We start from the raw sequence: 19,478 nt of genomic DNA, 5'->3' as shown, positions 1-19,478 counted from the left end.
CGTTCCTCCCGAGATTCCGCGCGTTCGAAACGATTAACTGAATTCCTTGGAATCGCTGTGCACGTTCTCGACATCGTCCGTTGAATTCTGAACTTACGCGTGCCTGATCTGTCCTCCGTCGGAGTTTACGCCGATCCCGGTCGCCCACTGAATCTTGTCGAACTGCCACGATTTTTCTCCATGGAGAAAAGTTATTCCGTCCCTCTCGCGCCTACGTCGCGTGTGTCTCGTTTGGTAATCGATTTGTTCCATTATCACCATCCACGAACCCAAAAACCTCGCTACGCGGATTAACCAGTTGGGATGAAAACGAGTCGCGTTACACTCGCGAAAATATTTCAAATATTTAGATATCGCGTTTGGGAGCAGATTGGGAAAATGTGTTGTTTCGTGCATTAATATTATTTCGACGGGATATTCCGTGTGCTGTTGTTAAATAAATTTGTTTGCTCTCTGTAATGCAGGTTTTGTGAAATGTTGCAAAGCGTGGTATTCGTTTCTATTAATTTTTGCTAACGTTTCGGATGGCCCACTGTCCGATGTGTGGCGTTGCTTCCCATGCTCGCCGCCAGAGGGGTCGCGTTCTCACAAGCGCTCGACCGACTTAGACGACTTCCCGATATCCCAGTCGCCTCCTTTCCTCTTCTGTTCTCCTACAAATCGGATCATTTATTCTACTCGAAGTCCAAGGTGGTTGTATAAAGCGAGGGAAATTGTTATTTTTAAATTTTAAAAAAATGTGACTCGTGGAAGCTTCCTCTAGAAAATAAGGGTACCTGTGTATTTTATAATAGACATCGTAATGAGCTGTTAATAGCCACGGTACTCCCCTTTTCAGGTAAACCACCCACGCGCTCGACCGACCGCACCGCTTTCACGCTATTTTATTTGAAGTCTACAAACAAAATTGGCAGGTTTCGTAATAGTTTGAACCGTGCTGCTTATACGATTCGTGTAAAAAAAGTTACAACAACCACCTTTATAACAACCCTTACACTGTTGGCCGATATATCGACCCTTGGTGTACGAGAATATTTACTGGCCACGTTTATTTTTGTACCACGAACAATTCACTTTCACGTACAAAACTAACAACAATAATTAATATTAAAAAAATGTGTTCTGTAGCATGTGGGACCCATTTTAGGACTAGATAAATAAAAAAATTTCATATAAACATACGTCCCATTCGACCTTGTTTCCGAATTATGGCGAGTTTCTTCTTTAATATACAGTATTTACTTATCTTTGCAACAAATGTTCGAAATGAGCTCCTTGCATCCGAACACAGGCCTAGAGACGTTTTATCATTGATAAATACTGAGATACTCTATTGTAATATGATATTTATAAACAGTGAGATAAGCATAGTTCATTCATTCAAGATACTTATACTAATATACAACTCGTCGTAGCTCGAAAACAGGGTCTGTTTATATGAACTTTTTTAATTGTTTTCTTTATTTAAGAATAAGATACTTCTCCCCACTAATAATAATAATAAAACTCGTCCACGTATTCCAGCGCCATAATTCGATCTCGAGTGACGCTTTGTTAGATTTAATTTCGGTAATTAATTTCTCCCGTCCACCGGACGACCGTCTTGCGTCTGGGCATCGAGCACGATGAAAACGTCGAGGCGTTATTGCAACGATTTCATGGCTCGGTCGAGGTCATTTGGCAAGCACGGATTATGGTCACGGATATAGGATAATAAGGATCCGAGGAGGTAAAGACGAGAACTTGGACGTACGTGAGAGGAATCGGAGCCACCGAAGAAAGCTCGAATTACTTTGACAAACTCCCCTAGCATACGTGCCGGCGTCCTTCGTTCAGTCTCCACCCCTGATGCATCGAGGTTCGTTGGATAATCAACGACGCGTTTCGTGCCGTTAAAAACGTTATTAATCTCTATCGTAACGTGAGTATGTTCCTTCATCGTGGTGCTCTTAGCACGAGCTCTCTGGTCGCGACGACTCTAGTGGCGCTCCACTGGGGTTTACTTGGGACGTTGAAAGAAAGACGAAACGCGCCTGGTATTATGGGGATTTGTCCAAGTAGGCGTTAGCTCGGTTAGGGTAGACCGTAACTGACGCCTCAGTCGTGTATTAAAGCGTCTCGGAGAACGTCGTCGCTTTGATTTCCTCGTTACTCTTGTTATCGACGATCCTTATTTATTCCTTCGACCCTAACTGCACAGCAAAAGGGAATTCTAATCTCAAAAAAAAGATTCCAGTATTGAGTTTTTCACCCTCTTCGCGAAGCTTAATTTGAAATTTTTATGCTGCTCTTTTACTTGAGTCTTTTATATCGTGTAATGTTTAGACTGCGGATCTTTATGCAAATTCACGTAGAATTAAAGAAATGGGAGCTTTGCGGAGGGTTATCTCAACCCCTAAATAATTTGTAACTCGCTTTAGGTATTTTTTATATTTCTGCATATTAGGTGCATTAGAGTAACTGAAATTCTTGAAAATAAAGGAGGTCCTACGCATTACTAAATTATCTTTCCGTAATTCTTCCTTTTTCTAGTGGATAGAATTTATCCTTCTTTGGCAGAATACCGTTTCTAAACCCAATTTCAAACACAGTACACTTTGCTTTTCGTTGTTTCAACAGCAACGTAGAAAAATTGAAAATTTTAGAGCGGTTTTATATTTATGACACGCTGTGAGGATCCAACCTTCGAACATCAGAAGTAAGAGTTTGTTTTCGCTAGGAATGGAAAATCTGATCCTGGAATCCGCGAATACGCGATTCCAGAAAATCGTACGCGTCTCTGGCGATGGTACGATAATTCTTTCAACCGTAGCGTTAAAAGCCGTCCCGTGGGAACGCCGCGACCCGAATTCCGAGGGAAATGTAACGTAACTTTGTAGAAAAAAAAAAGAAGCGTGGTCGTCGTTCCCGCGCTATATCGTCGGGGCGTCGAGCAACTTTTCCCGCCGAAAAGTTGTCGAAACAATGAAGGAACTGGCGCGCCTTCTGTCAGCCTCGCCCATGCTACTTCCCGTTCGACAGAGAACTACGCCCGTCGTCTGGCTGGGGGGGCCGGCTGTCTGCCGCCGATAGCAAGTTTACATCCTCGCGATAGTTCGAAACGTTCCCTCTATCCCGTTACTTTTATTCGTCCCGCGACTACTTTCCCGCCCGTTCTATTCCCGTCGTAACTCTCCTAACCTTTCCGCGTTTTGTCTGCCGACTTACGACTTACTCGAGAGCCCTATCCTCTCCCACCCACGCTTAACCGTTCCTCTTCGAAATCCAGTTTCAGCCTCTCGATCCCCGTACGTCGATATCAATTCGACCGATCGGATATAAGGAAAGTTCCTAAACACGATACGATCGATCCACGTCCTGGACGGAATCATTTCCGGACGTCGAAAACCAAAAAAAATTTTCAAACTTTACGGATACGTGCGGCATATATACATACGTGCAATCTTAATGTTCGAATTAAAGACATTAGGAACAAATAGCTGTATTTACAGCTTTCTTGGCTATCCAGTTCTCTTATCAAATAGAGTTCGAACTGTTAAATTCGATGATAATTACTCGAGGGAAATTAATGAGAAAAAAAATCGGGTAGGTGTTAAAATTTTTCAAATCTTTCTAAAAAAATTATTTTCGGTTGCGGGGGTCAATTACAATCATGTTTCATGTTGAAATTTATTATTCTCGATGTGAGAAAAGTTTCATACTTGGATGTTATCGAAGAGGAAACTGGTGGACCGATACTTTTGCACGCGACTGTATATCGGTAACACGATTATGTCTCGAAAACTCCTGTTCAGAATTCCGCGGAGCACACACATGCTTCCAATGCTGTAATTAATTCCTTCCAGGTTTGGAACATAAATGAAATAGGTTACAAGAATAAATTGGCGAAACGCAATTTACCATGTCCCCGGGTGCGAGTGTTGGGGAAATTTTTTTTGTTTCGTATATTCATCATCGGATGGCTTCTAATTAAAATTTTTCCCGCTAACGTTTTACCTTAACCCGTTAACTAACGCATTATTAAATTTGCAAAATCCTCTATTTAAACGAGAAACGTTAATTTTAACGCCGAATGCAATTTTTATGTTTCAGGTACGTGGTGTCTGAAAGCAGCCAATTATCTAGAGACAGTTGTACAGCATGCAGTGCAAAACTAGAAACAACAGTACCGTAAGCTTCTACAAACATTTCCTTGATCAGAAATTAGAAGTAAAATAGAATTAGTTAACTTAAACGGAGGATTGTTGTATCAAGAATATTTTCAGATCGTATTTTCGTTGGAATTTCACGATTTGAAACATATTCGAGGAGACATTAGGAAACGATGGGTCTCGATTTCCGTCTTTCAATTCGTTGTTATTATCATCAGAATAAATCTCACGAGCGGCGAGTCCGTAATTTCTCTATTCCAACCCTTTTGTCGCAACTTCGCCCCTTGGGTGGGCTGTTGCCAACCCCTTGGTTTGCTCATTCTCCGTTAGTAGACTTACGACTTATCCCCAAATCCCATTTCTCCCTATTCAGCAGGAAACAGGAAAAGCTACAGTTTCGCGGACATTCATGGTCGGATGTTCCATCACAGGAAGTAGACGAATAAAGTTTCAAAGCAAGATTCTGCTGACGCGATTGCAAAGCATCTCGCTGTATGGCAGATTTCAGTGCACCCCCGGGTGCACGGTACGCGGGGGCGGTTTCCACGCGATACCAGACACTGAAAGCATTTTGTAATAAATTAAATTGTTATTGGAAAGCATTCAGAAACAGAGTACCATTTTAGGCTCTTAACTTGGGCTCCACGGATAGATTTTTTTACAAATTTTTTCTTCCTTTTTAACCGTAGAATTTAATTTTCATTTTTCGTACCTTCAATTTCTTATGGAATGTATTTCTGGGTTAGTTTTTTACTTTGAAATGGTAGCGAAAGATTTTGTTTTGGATGGAAACGTTGTTGATAGTAGCTATATAGCGATGGAAAAATTGTTTTCGACATTTTTTTCCTTTTCAACCGTAGAATTTAATTTTCGTTTTTCGTACCTCGAATTTCTTATGGAATTTATTTCTGGGTTAGTTTTTTACTTTGAAATGGTAGCCAAAGATTCTGTTTTGGATTGAAACGTTGTTGATAGTAGCTATATAGCGATGGAAAAATTGTTTTCGACATTTTTTTCCTTCTCAACCGTAGAATTTAATTTTCATTTTTCGTACCTCGAATTTCTTATGGAATTTATTTCTGGGTTAGTTTTTTACTTTGAAATGGTAGCGAAGGATTCTGTTTTGGATGGAAACGTTGTTGATAGTAGCTATATAGCGATGGAAAAATTGTTTTCGACATTTTTTTCCTTTTCAACCGTAGAATTTAATTTTCATTTTTCGTACCTTCAATTTCTTATGGAATGTATTCCTGGGTTAGTTTTTTACTTTGAAATGGTAGCCAAAGATTCTGTTTTAGATTGAAATGTTGTTGATAGTAGCTATATAGCGGTGGAGAGATTGTTTTCGACATTTTTGTCCTTCTCAACCGTAGAATTTAATTTTCGTTTTTTGTACCTTCAATTTCTTATGGAATTTATTTCTGGGTTAGTCTTTTACTTTGAAATGGTAGCCAAAGATTCTGTTTTAGATTGCAACGTTGTTGATAGTAGCTATATAGCGGTGGAGAGATTGTTTTCGACATTTTTTTCCTTCTCAACCGTAGAATTTAATTTTCGTTTTTCGTACCTCGAATTTCTTATGGAATTTATTTCTGGGTTAGTTTTTTACTTTGAAATGGTAGCGAAAGATTCTGTTTTGGATTGAAACGTTGTTGATTGTAGGTATATAGCGGTGGAAGGAATAATTAAAGTTTACGATCGACAGTGTGTCAGTCTGTGATTGCCAGCGGCGGCGTTAATGGGATCCGGAAAACGAAGGTGGAATTAACCAAAGAACTTTTAGAATCGATGGACCTTTAAAACGAAGTTTCGCGGTTATAACCCAAGTTCGGCAATAGAATTCCTGAGTTATGGCTTGTTCACACACGCGAGAGTCCGCGCAGGGCTGAAAGGTGGAAAGAAAATGGGACGAAGATCGAACAGTTTCATCGTTCCAATTGCTCCCGGTAATTTACACGAGCGTTCGTGCACGTTTAATTAATTTCAACCGTTGTCTGTTGAAATAAACTTTCAATAAGATTTGGCATACTAGAGATTTAATATAGTCGATGAGATTTAATAGGAACCAAACGTTCCAAAATATCCTTAATCGACTAATTTAAAAGTAAAAGTAACTAATTTGTTACCCCAGGTTCGATCGTATAAATTAATTATGACACGAATTTGATTTCAAAATCCGACGTATGGACTAAAATTCCTATTAAAATTAACAAGATTCATCCAAAATTGTTTTTAGAATTCATTGAAATTTAATGTCATTAAAATCAGGCGTAATTCCGAATAATTGCCTTCGAAAATTTTTTAAAAATATCGTGGATTTGGTTACTTGAAACTTCGTCTCTAAAAATATTTCCTACAAAGATTCGACTATTAAATTTATTAGCATTTGACTCAAAAATGTTTTTAGAATTCATTTACGTTTAATGTCATTAAAATGGAGTGTACTTAATTGCGAATAATTGCCTTCGAAAATTTTTTAAAAATATCGTGGATTCAGTTGCTTGAAACGTCGTCTCTAAAAATATTTCCTACAAAGATTCGACTATTAAATTTATTAGCATTTGACTCAAAAATGTTTTTAGAATTCATTTACGTTTAATGTTATTGAAATCGATTGCACTTAATTTCGAACAATTGCGTTGGATCTGTTTTGAATATTATCGATTCAGTTGCTCGAAACGTCGTCTTTCTCGCGATCCATTTTTATATAGTGCTCGACAAATCCCTTTTCACGGCCTGGGGTAATAAATAAATAATGCGAACTTATTGGACAGCACGCTCAAATAGACCTTGGAATAATCGGGTACTAAAAATTTATCGTATATTTGATACGGGCTGTACGACACCAATATACCCTCAGATATTGCTAGTTAAATTCAAGCGGCACTTTCGAGCTTGTCTCCTTAAAATGTCTACAAGCTCTCGAACAGGAATCCTCAATTTGGGTGTTGTAAAATCAAAATCGAAATCTGAATACACTCTACTAAACGTGTCGAACCTCCACCTATCGAAATTCTTATCAGTTAACATTCTATTATAAAATACGACATAGAATTCGACGAATTTTCTAAATTACTACATCTACTTGTAAACGATCGAATTTAACGTTTTCTCTTCGCGCTAAAAGAAGCGATTATTAATCTATTCTGGGAAATTCCATCGAAATAATTATAAAAGCTCGTCGAATCGTCGTAACAAACTTTTTTCTCGAGCCAGGGGCGCTGAAATCATACTTCAGGCGCGCGGAAACGAAAATAAAAGAATACGACACCGCCAAGAATAAAATTGTTCGATTCATCGTCGCCGCGAAGAGTCGTACGAAGGCTCGCTCGAATTGTCCGGGATAACGCCGGAGTACGCGCGAATTGTGACTTCCAGCTTGTAAAAAAGCTCGTCGGGAGTGTTGAAAGGAGTCGGGTTTAATTTCAAGGGGCCACGAAAAGGAGTGGGTGGCCGCCAGTCGGGCGAAAAGCAAAGGCTCCGTCTCGTTCATCGCGGAACGAGGGGCTAAGAGAACGAGTGACAATAACGGCAGAAAACCATAACGCCCCGTAACACCAATAAAACCGTACTGTCGACGGCCGGAAATGAAACGAGCCGACAGTAAAGCGACTGAAATGCACGGCGACGCATATAAGTTCACATTTGTTTCAATTTGCGTCGCTTTGCTACGCCTCTCTTTCAGACGGTCCTCAGGATCGCACTTTTTAACAAACACAGTGGGCCTTCGTCTCGCGGAGAATTGTGCAAATACGTAGAGACTTTGTTCGAATAGAAAGCAACGTATTGAGAATGACCCCCGAGTGCTTGATCATCTACGACTCGAAAATATGGAAAGTTAGAGTCTAGTAATCCTCTTCCAAGATGGTGTCAGGGGCTAGAAAAACGTTAAAATAGAAATAAATTTAAGTGCAGGGTGTGGATATTTGTTTCAACCGAGTATTTTGTAATTGAGATGTTAGCATCTTGGACATTCAGAATATATTTATAGCTCCGTTCCTTTCCAGAGTGAATATCAGCACTAATTGCGCAGATATGTTCGTTTCGCCTTTCAACATTAACAGATATCATCTGCTAATGTATTAGACATACTATCGCGATGTAAACACCACAATGCATTCCTGAAGTCATTAAGTCTCCATTACGTCCAGTTTTACAACCCCACGCGCGCACCAGGCGCATTAAGGTTAGTGGTTCGTAACTTCTAGAAAATTGTCACATCGAAAAAGGTGAAATTTCAATTCTTTGAAGCTACGGGAACGTTCTGGTTTCTTATTGCGTAGATCGCGAGAGACAGAGTGCCCCGTAAACTAAACACTTCTTGCCTCTGCTAGTAGATATTTCCTTGAATACGTTTGAAGCGCGAGGCGTCACGTGGATTAATACGTCACTGTTCTCTCAAATTCTTCAGACGCCTCGACGTCTTCTCGAGATACATTTTTCCCAGATTTGTTCGCATAACGTGGGAACCCAATTTAGACCCAGATTCAACGGACTTCGAAACGAAACTTTTCTATTTGAAATTGAGATAAATTAAAAATAAAATGTTTTATCGACGTTGACAGTACTCGATATCGAAGATTAAAAGGATATTACTTTTCGTGCGTGAGGTCACATCTCCATTATTCATTATTCTTTTTATCTTTTGCATAACTGCAACGAAGGGGTGTTTCTTTTGAATAAATGAAGACCCATTTCGTTTTGACGTATAGCTTTTTAATGATCTGTCTAGATTGCATCGTAAACGAACGACCCTACAGCCGAAAAGTATAAGTTCATTAGAGAATTTTTTATCGTCGTCAAAGTCTTCGACGATCGTTTCTAATCCACGAGTTCGTGGATTACGACGAAAGAAATTCTTGTTGAAGCAATAACGATCGAGACACGGATAGGTTTCCCCGGGTGTACAGTGTTTTCCAGCGATAAGAACGAGAAGAAAGCATCGGTTCAGAGAGAGGTATTGTTCGTTGCACAGCCAAGGATAGATTTCCGATCGACAGAATTATTTTCCAATTATTTTTCCACGCTCGATTGCTCAGCTGTGCGTTACTTCGCGAAGAATGTCAGCGTTCCGGCTAAGAGATCGAACGAATTCATTTTTGTCCCGGAGAGAAACGCTTCCTTTTTCCATTTGTTCGTAAAATTATTTTTCTTGGAAGAAACGCCTCGAACCTTGATTGCTTTTGCAATTCTTGGCGATCGTTGTTCCGCTCGATAGTTACTGGCGAGATTTTTTTTTACATCCGTGACTCGTCAACGTTTAAAATTTCTTTGTATTATAAAATGTGACGTGCAGAAACAGAGGTACATAATATATTTGAATAATTGTTGAAAAGTTAGTTTCTAGCGCGTGGAACGAGCGATTCGATAAAACTGTTTGTCGAATTATCGAACTAATATAGAAACTGCGTTATTTGCTCGTGACCAGTTTACGATGCTGACCACCGAAGAAACTTGGAATTCGCAAACACTCGAAGTCTGTTGATAAAGCCAATATGATCCCGATATTGGAATTCGCAAACTCGATAAATTCCCTTCTTATCGGCTCGCAGAATTTATGAGTCGTTTGTCACCAGTTATAGTGAAACATAAACGTATATACAGGTTGCTTTCTTTTTCATTAACCGTCTATTGGATGAATTTTATTTCCTTTCTTAATAAGGCGTAGACAAAATTTACTCCTTTATTATTATTATTCATTTATTAAGGGAATAAACCCCTGTAATATCTAAGGAATTATCGCTTATAAAATTTTAACAAAATAAATTTACAAATAACTTCACCTCTTTGTAAGGAAAAATCCATGTGTACTCGTTCGAAACTTTGGGCGTGTAAATTATTCACCAAATTTGGGGAAAGAAACAAGCGTGGAAAATATTGAAAAACATTGCTTTAAATTGTAGTATAGAACTCGTGGAAGACCTAAGATTTTCTCGAAACGGTGAAAATTAAGCATAAACAATAAATTGTTCCCGCAATAATTTCGAGAAAATAAAAATCGTAATTTTTTAGCGAAATACCGAGGAACGATAAAGTTTGCAACGAAATATCGGTCGTGTTCCGGGTATTCCTGTTGCGGTGCACGTGCGTCTTCCGGTCACGGGTTAATAATACTAATGTCGCCGTCGCGGGGCGTGGGCGAGGGGGTAGGAGAAAACTGCAAAATTGGCAACTCGATGCAACCTGATGACATCAGCAGCGGTTCGTTCGGATATGGAGTTTAATGGGACAAAATATCATCCAGCAGAGCAGATAAAACGATAGGGATGCTCGACGGAAACGAACGGATGCGTCGAATCGGCAACTCTCGCGAATTCGTGAGGCACTTGATATTCGTGGCTCGTCCAATCACGGAGCTGATTGGATCGTACTTATTAAATCGCATTCGACCGGTCGATCGACGGAGCATCGTCGGTTATTTATTTGCCTCTATTCCAATTAAAGTTTCCGTACGTTTCGTCCGCTGTACGGTCGTCCTGCTCGCGGAACTTACAGCGCGCGGAAAATATTGCAAACAATGTAATTGCGATCGCGACGTTTCGAGCTTTTGGTCGGCCGATCGATTCAATAACAAAGCTTCCCCGGCGTTTGCCCGTACGAAAAATCTACCGATTTTTATGCTAGCCGCGCGTTGGACGAATTCAATTTCTAATTAGCAACGATCGATTTGATCGTCGAGGAATTCGTTGCACGCGCCCAATTTGTTATTTACGCCTGTTAAAAAGTAGGTTACGTCTCGAATCGCGTTGTAGGTTCCCTGTTTGTTCGCGTAGTTCTACAATGTCGCGGGGGAGATAATTTTAACAGACGCTCGCTTTGTTTGAGTTGCAACCGGACGGACGCGGTTCGTTGCAACTTACGCGCAGCCTTAATTGCGAATAACGAAATTCACTGTTTCTTTGGTCGAAGTATCGTATATTTGGGTGAAAGCAAAGATGTCCTTTTTTTAGAATGTCTTCAGAAAACGCAAAGACAATTATTCATCGTAACAAACGTGTATAAAATGTAATAAAAAGTTGACGTACATATCTGTCTCGTGAACGAATATTGCTCTTAGAACAATTATTGTCTATTATTGACAATAATCGATGCGTATACGCAACGATGAAGTTAAATATTGTTTCTTCAAAAAAAATTTACGTGAAATGGCGTTCGTTTGGGGCTGAACTATCGAATGGTTTAAAAAGAATTTTCCAAGGTCGTTTGACTTTAAAATTGTCGCGAGTATATAACGAATCGAGGCTCCGGGTGATTCTCATTAACTCTGTATCGTTGCATAAGAGAGCGATTGGGTATTTTGCGAAGTCGTAACGCGGAAACGTCGGAACGGAAGTTACTTCGGAGCGGTCGTTGGTATCGACGTTGCCGGAATCAATGCGTGGTTTTGTGAAGGGGCGTTTAGCGGTGGAACGCAGGCTAGTCACGTATATACCGGGTGGCCCGATAACTGTTTTCGCATTAATATCCCCCGTAACCGAAGGATTCGATAAAGAGTTTGTCGAAAGAAAGTTGCGAGGCACCGAAGGGACCATTCTATCGCTCGGTTTCTTTCTTAAGGGTACTTTGGAGCTCGCTGAGGGTTTTTAATGAGATGCTTTACCTTTCTATGTAATGAAAAATAAATTTCCGTTATAAAAAAAAATTCTTTTTCTCGTCCATTATTACTCTCTCTTGAATATTTTATACCTGCTCTTCGAGGTAATTAGTCAAACTGTAATACAAGCCATTTTTGCCTCCGTACGTTTATATTGTGTTTGCGCTATTCTTAATAGAATACTTTTATTAAACTAAAAGCAAGCTTTCGTATTATTTTCTGCGTTTGTATGGTCGTTGCAAAGTTATTGCAGCTCTGCATTTGAAATTTGTTTCGCGTTATCGTAGATACAACGTTTGTAGAAATTTGTATATCTCTGTGTAGTTTGTGCAACGTTTTGACGTATAGGACGAGTTGAATTGTCGTAGGATCGAATGTTCACCGTGGGTGCCATAAAGAGTGCGAGTTCCATACTTCTGTCCGATAGTGTAATTCGCTTTGACAAAGCAAAGGTGACTATCTTACAGAGAAATTGCTATCGCTGTAAGATGATTGCTTCTGTATCGTGCAACTTTTGTTGGACAGTTGCTGTTCAAAGTCCAAAGTTTCGTAGATATTTCGTGGCGACGGTTACCGGACCACCCTATATTCTGTGGAACTTGTATCGAAGGCAAACGATCTCTGGAGTGGGCGAGCTCGAGTTTCGCAAAGCGGCGCTCTTTGAAGATCACTGATATCGGTTGACCGAGTCGAGGCAGACCGATTGACCGACTCTGGAACGGTTGGTTAGCCAAAGTGGCGGAAAATGAAGAAAACGCGCAATCCGGTGATCGGTTTCGGGATTTCGAAAGTCTCCAACGCGGTTAATTCTGTTACCGGGCCATCCAAACGACTCGCGAAAAGATTTTCAAATAGTAAAATGTCTACGAGAGGGAAAAGTGATCGAAAATATATCAACACCCTCTGATCATCGTGGTTCGATTATTAAGAAAAGAATACTTTGGTTTCACCTGCGTGAGAAGTTCGATTATGAATATTTATCCCAAATTTTAGTACTAACATTCGTGTTATAGTATTCGAAATAACTCGAAAACTAAACAATAATTTAGATGGTGCCTGCTTGTCGAGAAACTTTGACGCGTGTTTATTCTAGTGAAACCAAGCATTCTGTATTTGAAACTAACGTTATCGCCCTGGAGGTGTAGGACCCAGACCTACACCTAATTCAAATCTAACCCAAACCATCGTAGGTTCTCACCAAAGTATAAACAGAATATTTATCCACGTTGTCCAGGAAACATTAGTTTCTTAAAATTCTTAAACACAAATAATAAGAACTTAACGATTCGATGCATCGTCCATATTTCGTGTAATAAAAATCGATTACTCTACCGTTTAACGTTTCTAAACATTTTCTGTGCGCGAAATGCTGCATTTCAGCAATCTTGGGGGCGCAAAATTTATTTGTGTCTCGCGAAAGTCTACGGAGAGATCAGGGATCGGTGAGAAACGATTTCGAATCTTTGCGTCGACGTGCATCCGATTTCTCTAGGGGTGCGTGAGTGTTTTCTCCGTCGTTCTTTTTCTTATTTTTCGTCGCCGAAAAAGGAATCGTCGTCGGTTAAGATGGGCCGCCGGTAGCGAGCAGCACGTTCCCCAGCCCACGTCTCTTTTCCTATTACGCGACATTTACCCGGAAAAATAATGTCTGTGCACATTTCACTCGCGTTATCTACTCGCCGGGTTGCTTTCTGTTCCTCTTGCTTTCCGCTGGCTACGCGAGCTGAAACGTGCCAAAAGAGCCCTCTGCCGACGTCATTATCTGACGAGCTCTTTGCGATTCACAATTTTTGACGTTTCCCCGGGAAAAATCCGTCGACGTTTGCAGAATCTGCAACTCGGTTTACCGGTATGTACCATCAATCGCGAAGACTCGCTCTTTCAACGACCAATTACGGTCGTGGCAGTTTTATCTTCGAAGACTCTACAAACAGAATTTGTTTAAATATTTTCCTCGAGAAGACTGCACGCGAGTTTCAAATGATTTAAATCTTTCTAATTTCAAAATTTATTTTCCCCTCGATATGCAGTCTGTGTAAAACGAACGATTCTCGGTGTGCAAATTTTATCGATACAGAGTGATTTTTGTTAATTAGGATTATTAATTAGGATTAGAAACACAGGATTAGGTTGGCGAATCGTGAGAAATACACACGATCCATATTCGATCGATATCGTCGGGCCCCGCTAGCCCCGAGTACAGCATTGGCGGTGTGCGCATGCGTGCGCAGTAATCCAATATGGCCGTGTTGTGCGTGCACGCGTTGTCGTTCGTTCTGCACCGTCTTTTGTGTTTAATATATATCGTTTAATAGTGTTCAGTTTACAATAATTGTGTATCAATAATTAATCCCTGATTCAACCTCGTTCCTCGCCAAACACCTGACAGAAATGCATGGCGAGATCGTCACGAGTTGAAAGCGAGAATACGAGCGTCGACGCTTCTAACAGTAAGAGAATGCCTTTCTTTCAATTTTACAATACATTCTCCCAAATTCACCATGAACAGAGTCGAAATGTTAATAAAAACTGTACAAATAATTTGACAAAACATAAATACCCGTATTTTATATAAATGCGTTCGAACAAGTAATGGTCGACCCGTGGCAGAAATATAACCTCTAAACTATCTTTGATCGTTGCAAAGTAACGACATTAGGTTTCGAGTAAAAGTTTGGTCTGCTGGTTTTAAACGATGCAAAGAGTTCGCTCGAAACGAAACGAAACCGAGGAATGACGAGAATGTTACGACGAAAGTTCCAGTGACAATAAAACGTATAAACGTATGGGGTACGGAGGTGGAGGGGAGGGGGGATCGTTGGAAAAGGATGGTTAAAGCGGAACTTTAATTGCGATTTAGTCCGTCTTTTGTTCTCGAAAGAATAATTAACAGTTTTTCAACAAATTAACGACGGCCGTGGGTTTCTTCGAGATTTACGTAAATACTGCGTTCCGCGGAAAAGATTCTCATCAGAGTCGGAATGAAATCCCTTCGCGTCGTCGCCCGCGGCTCCCAACTCTGTCTACAGTCCTCCCTTTCAGCTCGTCCGTCTCTTCGAATATCTGCCAGCTGTCATTTGTCTTTCGCGCGAATGACACACGGCACACGTGTTTCCTAATCTGTCTTTGTGACGTAATGAACGCGTGCACTCTGCGGTTCGCGCGGCCGACGACAGCCAACGGGGTGGAGACGCCTTCCTGTCTACGTCCTCGTGACGCGAAGACTTCCGATGCCACGATTTCACGAATTTCACTCGTAATTAGAATCCGCTTCCACGTTCCCCGCACGGAAATGCGGTTAACGAGCTTAAATTTATTAATCATTTCACTTTTTAGGGATTTTATAATACCGACAGGTTTCAAGGGAAACTTTCTTAACGACGGACGCGTTTGTGGCGACACTTTGCGTACTCGCCACCAGAGGGCCACACTCTCGTATCTCTCGCAAGCGCTCGACTGACCCTTCCGTTTCTATACAGGGTGTTCGGCCACCCCTGGGAAAAATTTTAATAGAGGATTCTAGAGGCCAAAATAAGACGAAAATGAAGAATACCAATTTGTTGGTGGAGGCTTCGTTAAAATGTTATTAACAATTAAATTCGAAAATTTCAAATCGTTCTGGAAAAATTATTTTCGGTTGCGGGGCTCAATTACAATTATTTTTGGTGAATACACATACTTTCGAAATCCTACTCACTTTCGAGAAAAAAATTCGAGTAAGTGCTGAAAGTTTTGGCAGAAAAAAAAATTTTTCAAATCGTTTTAGAAAAATTATTTTCGGTTACGAGAGTCGATTGCAATCATTTTTGGTCATTACACGTAACCCCGAAATCTTACGCATTTTCAAGAAAAAAATTCTTTACCGAAAATCTAATGTGAGGCCAGATTTGCTTCTCTGAATTTTCATGCGAATCTTTAAAATGTCATAACTTCTGAACGGATTGAAAGATTTTAATGTTTAAAAAAAAGCAAACTACGCGTATTTTGGTGGAGAATATGTACAAATCGCAAAAATATTCGAAAAGTTGGTCCTTGAACCCGTAAAATGAGAAAAACCCCATAAAAGTGGTTCAATTTTCAAACGACCATAACTCCTACAATTGTGAATATATTTCAATGAAACTTTTTTCTGAAGTAGAGCTCATGGGTACCTACGTATAGCGCCAAACAAAATGACTAAAAATGAAAATCGATTTTTTAAGAAAAATCGACAGGGGGTAGGTGCCTAAATTTTTCGACGAAAAAAAAAAATTTCAAATCGTTCTGAAAAAATTATTTCCGGTTGCGGAGGTCAATTACAATTATTTTTGATGAATAGACATACCCCCGAAATCCTACCCAGTTTCGAGAAAAAAATTCGAGAACGTGTGAAATTTTTCGACAAAATTAAGAAGTTTTAAATCGTTCTGGAAAAATTATTTTCGGTTGCGGGGGTCAATTACAATCGTTTTTGGTGAATACACATACCCCCGAAATCCTATCCACTTTCGAGAAAAAAAATCGGGAAGGTGCTGAAATTTTTCGGCGAAAAAAAATTTGTCAAATCGTTATGAAAAAATTATTTTTAGTTGTGGGGGTTAATTACAATCAATTTTGGTCAATACACATAGCCCCGAATTCCTACGCACTTTCGAGAAAAATATTCCTTAGTGAAAATCTAATATGAGGCCAGAAATGGTTCTGCGAAATTTCACGCGTATCTTTAAAACGTCATAACTTCTGAACGGATTAGAGGATTTTAATGTTTCAAACGGCAAACAACGCGTATTTTGGTGAAGAATATGTAAAAATTCTAACAACATTGAAAAAGTTGTTCCTTGACTCCGTAAAATGAGAAATCCCCCATAAAAATGTTCCAAATTTGAAAGTACCGTAACTCCTACAATTGTGAATATATTTCAATGAAACTTTTTTCTGAAGTAGGGCTCATGGGTACCTACGTATAGCGCCAAACAAAATGACTAAAAATGAAAATCGATTTTTTAAGAAAAATCGACAGGGGGTAGGTGCCTAAATTTTTCGACGAAAAAAAAAAATTTCAAATTGTTCTGAAAAAATTATTTCCGGTTGCGGGGGTCAATTACAATCATTTTTGGTGAATACACATACCCCCGAAATCCTATCCACTTTCGAGAAAAAAAATCGGGAAGGTGCTGAAATTTTTCGGCGAAAAAAAATTTGTCAAATCGTTATGAAAAAATTATTTTTAGTTGTGGGGGTTAATTACAATCATTTTTGGTCATTAGACATACCCCCGAAATCCTATCCACTTTCGAGAAAAAAAATCGGGAATGTGCTGAAATTTTTCGGCGAAAAAAAATTTGTCAAATCGTTATGAAAAAATTATTTTCGGTTGCGGGGATCAATTACAATCATTTTTGGTCATTAGACATACCCCCGAAATCCTAACCACTTTCGAGAAAAAAATTCAGTACAGTCGGAACTTTAAACGTTAATAACTGTTTAACGAAGCCTTCATCAACAAATTGGTATTCTTGATTTTCGTCTTATTTTGACCTCTAGAATCCCCCATTAAAATTTTTCCCAGGAGTGGCCGAACACCCTGTATATACGCTCCTCGACTGTTTTATTGAAGAGCGAATGATAGGTATGACGATTAGGACGATTGAAAGTTCTTATTAAATATTCTAGAAGCTTGGATTACCTGATGAAAGTTTGATCTGAATCGATTTAGAGATTCTTGAGTACTAATTTCTGGAATACTGTAGAAGTATACATACGTAATTTAACGAAGCAATTGTTCCAACGTGCTCAGATGGCAATTCGTGCCCGGTAGACTGTAAAAAATGTATTACTAGCCTGATTACTGGTTATTAGTATTAGAATATAAGTACTATTGAAAGTTTGATCTGAATTTAGAGATTCTCGAGTATATACACAGTCATATACGGATCCATTAACATGTAATGTGTGCTAATTTCTGGAATACTGTAGAAGTATACATACGTAATTTAATCAAGCAATTGTTCCCACCTGCTCAGATGGCAATTCGTGCCTAGTAGACGGTAAAAAATGTTGTATTGTTCTTCGTGGACTTATATTAGTGTCCGCGTCGATTCCTAACACCTAGTTCGTTCGCACGTTGTTCATCGATCGAAGCTCCTCATTAAACCCCCGGTCGTTATTTAAAAGCAATCGGTCCGTGAGCGCAAGGAAAATGCAACGCGTGCTTGAAAAACGCGGGGCACAGAGTCTATTGAAACGACCGACAAGAATCACGGCCGACAGAAATTAGCATGAAAACGCAATCGATCAGCAAGGGCGCGGATTTACGACAAACCGTCTGAACGCGAACAGTTCGTCCGTGGCCACGCAGCCCCTGGCAATTCGTCACGACAACGTTCCTCTTTCCCCCCGAATTATCATTCTTTTTTCGACCATTATATAGGGTAGTCCATAGATTACACAGGGCTTTTAAGGGCGGACGGGTTTAGCATTTTCTTACGAGGGCAGAAGGGCTGAGACCCACATTTTACGATAACATTTTCCCAGACTTCCTAACAAGAATTACTGTTTTTATTATAATTTTTACCGAGAAAGAATATACCTCTTTTTCAAGAAATCGATTTCACTGTAACACTTGCAGACATCTTTTAAAAATTTTCGGAATGTTCCCTCGTAAGTGTCGAAATCGCTGGACGGAAAGGTCACTGGAAACGTTGACCAAAGTGACAGCTAACAATTGAACGTTTAACACGATCGGCCGAAATGCGAAATATTATTGTGATAAATCGTATTGCGTTCCATTCGACTATGTCTCGCCATTTATACGAGCCGGTGCGCGTTATTGAATTTCAAAATATTTCCATCGGTAAACCGACGTCCCCTCCTATTTCGGATCTGTTATAAATGCGCGTCAACGAAAAGAGATGAGAAAAAAATCACTTTTTTTTTTATATTATGACAAATGAATTTTTCCATTCACAGGTTGACAGTATTTTATCGGCAAAAATGGTGGTTCGACGCTGAAACGAACATTTCCGACGACTCTTCTTTGCGTATCGTTTCTCGATTTATTAAATGTTTATCGAATGACACCATCTTGGTGCCAAGTCTATTTATATAATTAACGAATGTCTTCAATTTTTATTCTCGTTCGTGGTAATTTCTGTGAAGCTTCGCTCACCGGAACAATCCAAATATCAGTCGTTGGATGTTCATCTCGTCGCGAGAGTACAATGCGTTCGTTCGTATGTGGATTTCGCAATCTCTGTTTATGGTAACAAACACAGGCTGGTTTACTTTGCCGTGAAATGTCACGTACGTAGAAACAGGAGACAGCCATTCACGAATAGTATGGTGCTGGATTAATCCTTTGAGGTCCTGTGTCGAACTGGACTCGGTATTGTATTTCGTTTCAGCCGGTCCTATGTCGAGTTCAGCTCGACGTCAAATTTTTTTACTACTCGTATATCCAACTTTCTTAATATCATTTCATTGGTATTTATAATACAACGCGAGAACAAGATCATAGTCCATTTGTATTTATATTAATCGTTCCTTAGTATCAAATTAACACAATGGTGAAACATCGATAAGAAAGATAACTGATTTGGCGAATGCTTTGTTTGAAAATTAAATAAGTGAACATTGCGTTCGATGGTTCGTTATAAGGGATTACCCTGAACGTCTAATTAAAAACTATCGGAACGATCGGTTAAATAATAACAATTAAACGTATCGCGTGATATCGCAAGCGAACCGTGGAAGAT

At 39.7% G+C, this 19,478-nt stretch overlaps 1 protein-coding gene across 6 annotated transcripts in view; it reads left to right on the top strand.

The window, feature by feature from the left end:
- Carpa (Carbonic anhydrase-related protein A) overlaps nt 1-19,478 on the top strand; it is a 415,480-nt gene that overhangs the window by 121,060 nt on the left and 274,942 nt on the right. Inside the window, exon 1 of one of the 6 annotated variants that reach the window (XM_076778853.1) lies at nt 4,099-4,170. The exons of 4 other annotated variants lie outside the window; for them this stretch is intronic. Coding sequence is in view for 1 of the 2 variants with exons in the window: in XM_076778849.1 (XP_076634964.1) it covers nt 14,141-14,195 (55 nt within the window). In the remaining variant the exon portion in view is untranslated. Of the gene's footprint in view, nt 1-4,098; nt 4,171-14,006; nt 14,196-19,478 lie in introns of those variants that run through there. One more of the 6 variants, XM_076778849.1, reaches the window with a different exon arrangement.

This window comes from Colletes latitarsis, chromosome 11 (assembly GCF_051014445.1).
Source record: "Colletes latitarsis isolate SP2378_abdomen chromosome 11, iyColLati1, whole genome shotgun sequence".
Classification (NCBI taxonomy): domain Eukaryota; kingdom Metazoa; phylum Arthropoda; class Insecta; order Hymenoptera; family Colletidae; genus Colletes; species Colletes latitarsis.
Note: the sequence above shows the minus strand (reverse complement) of the source record. Positions and strands in the feature narration are given on the sequence as shown.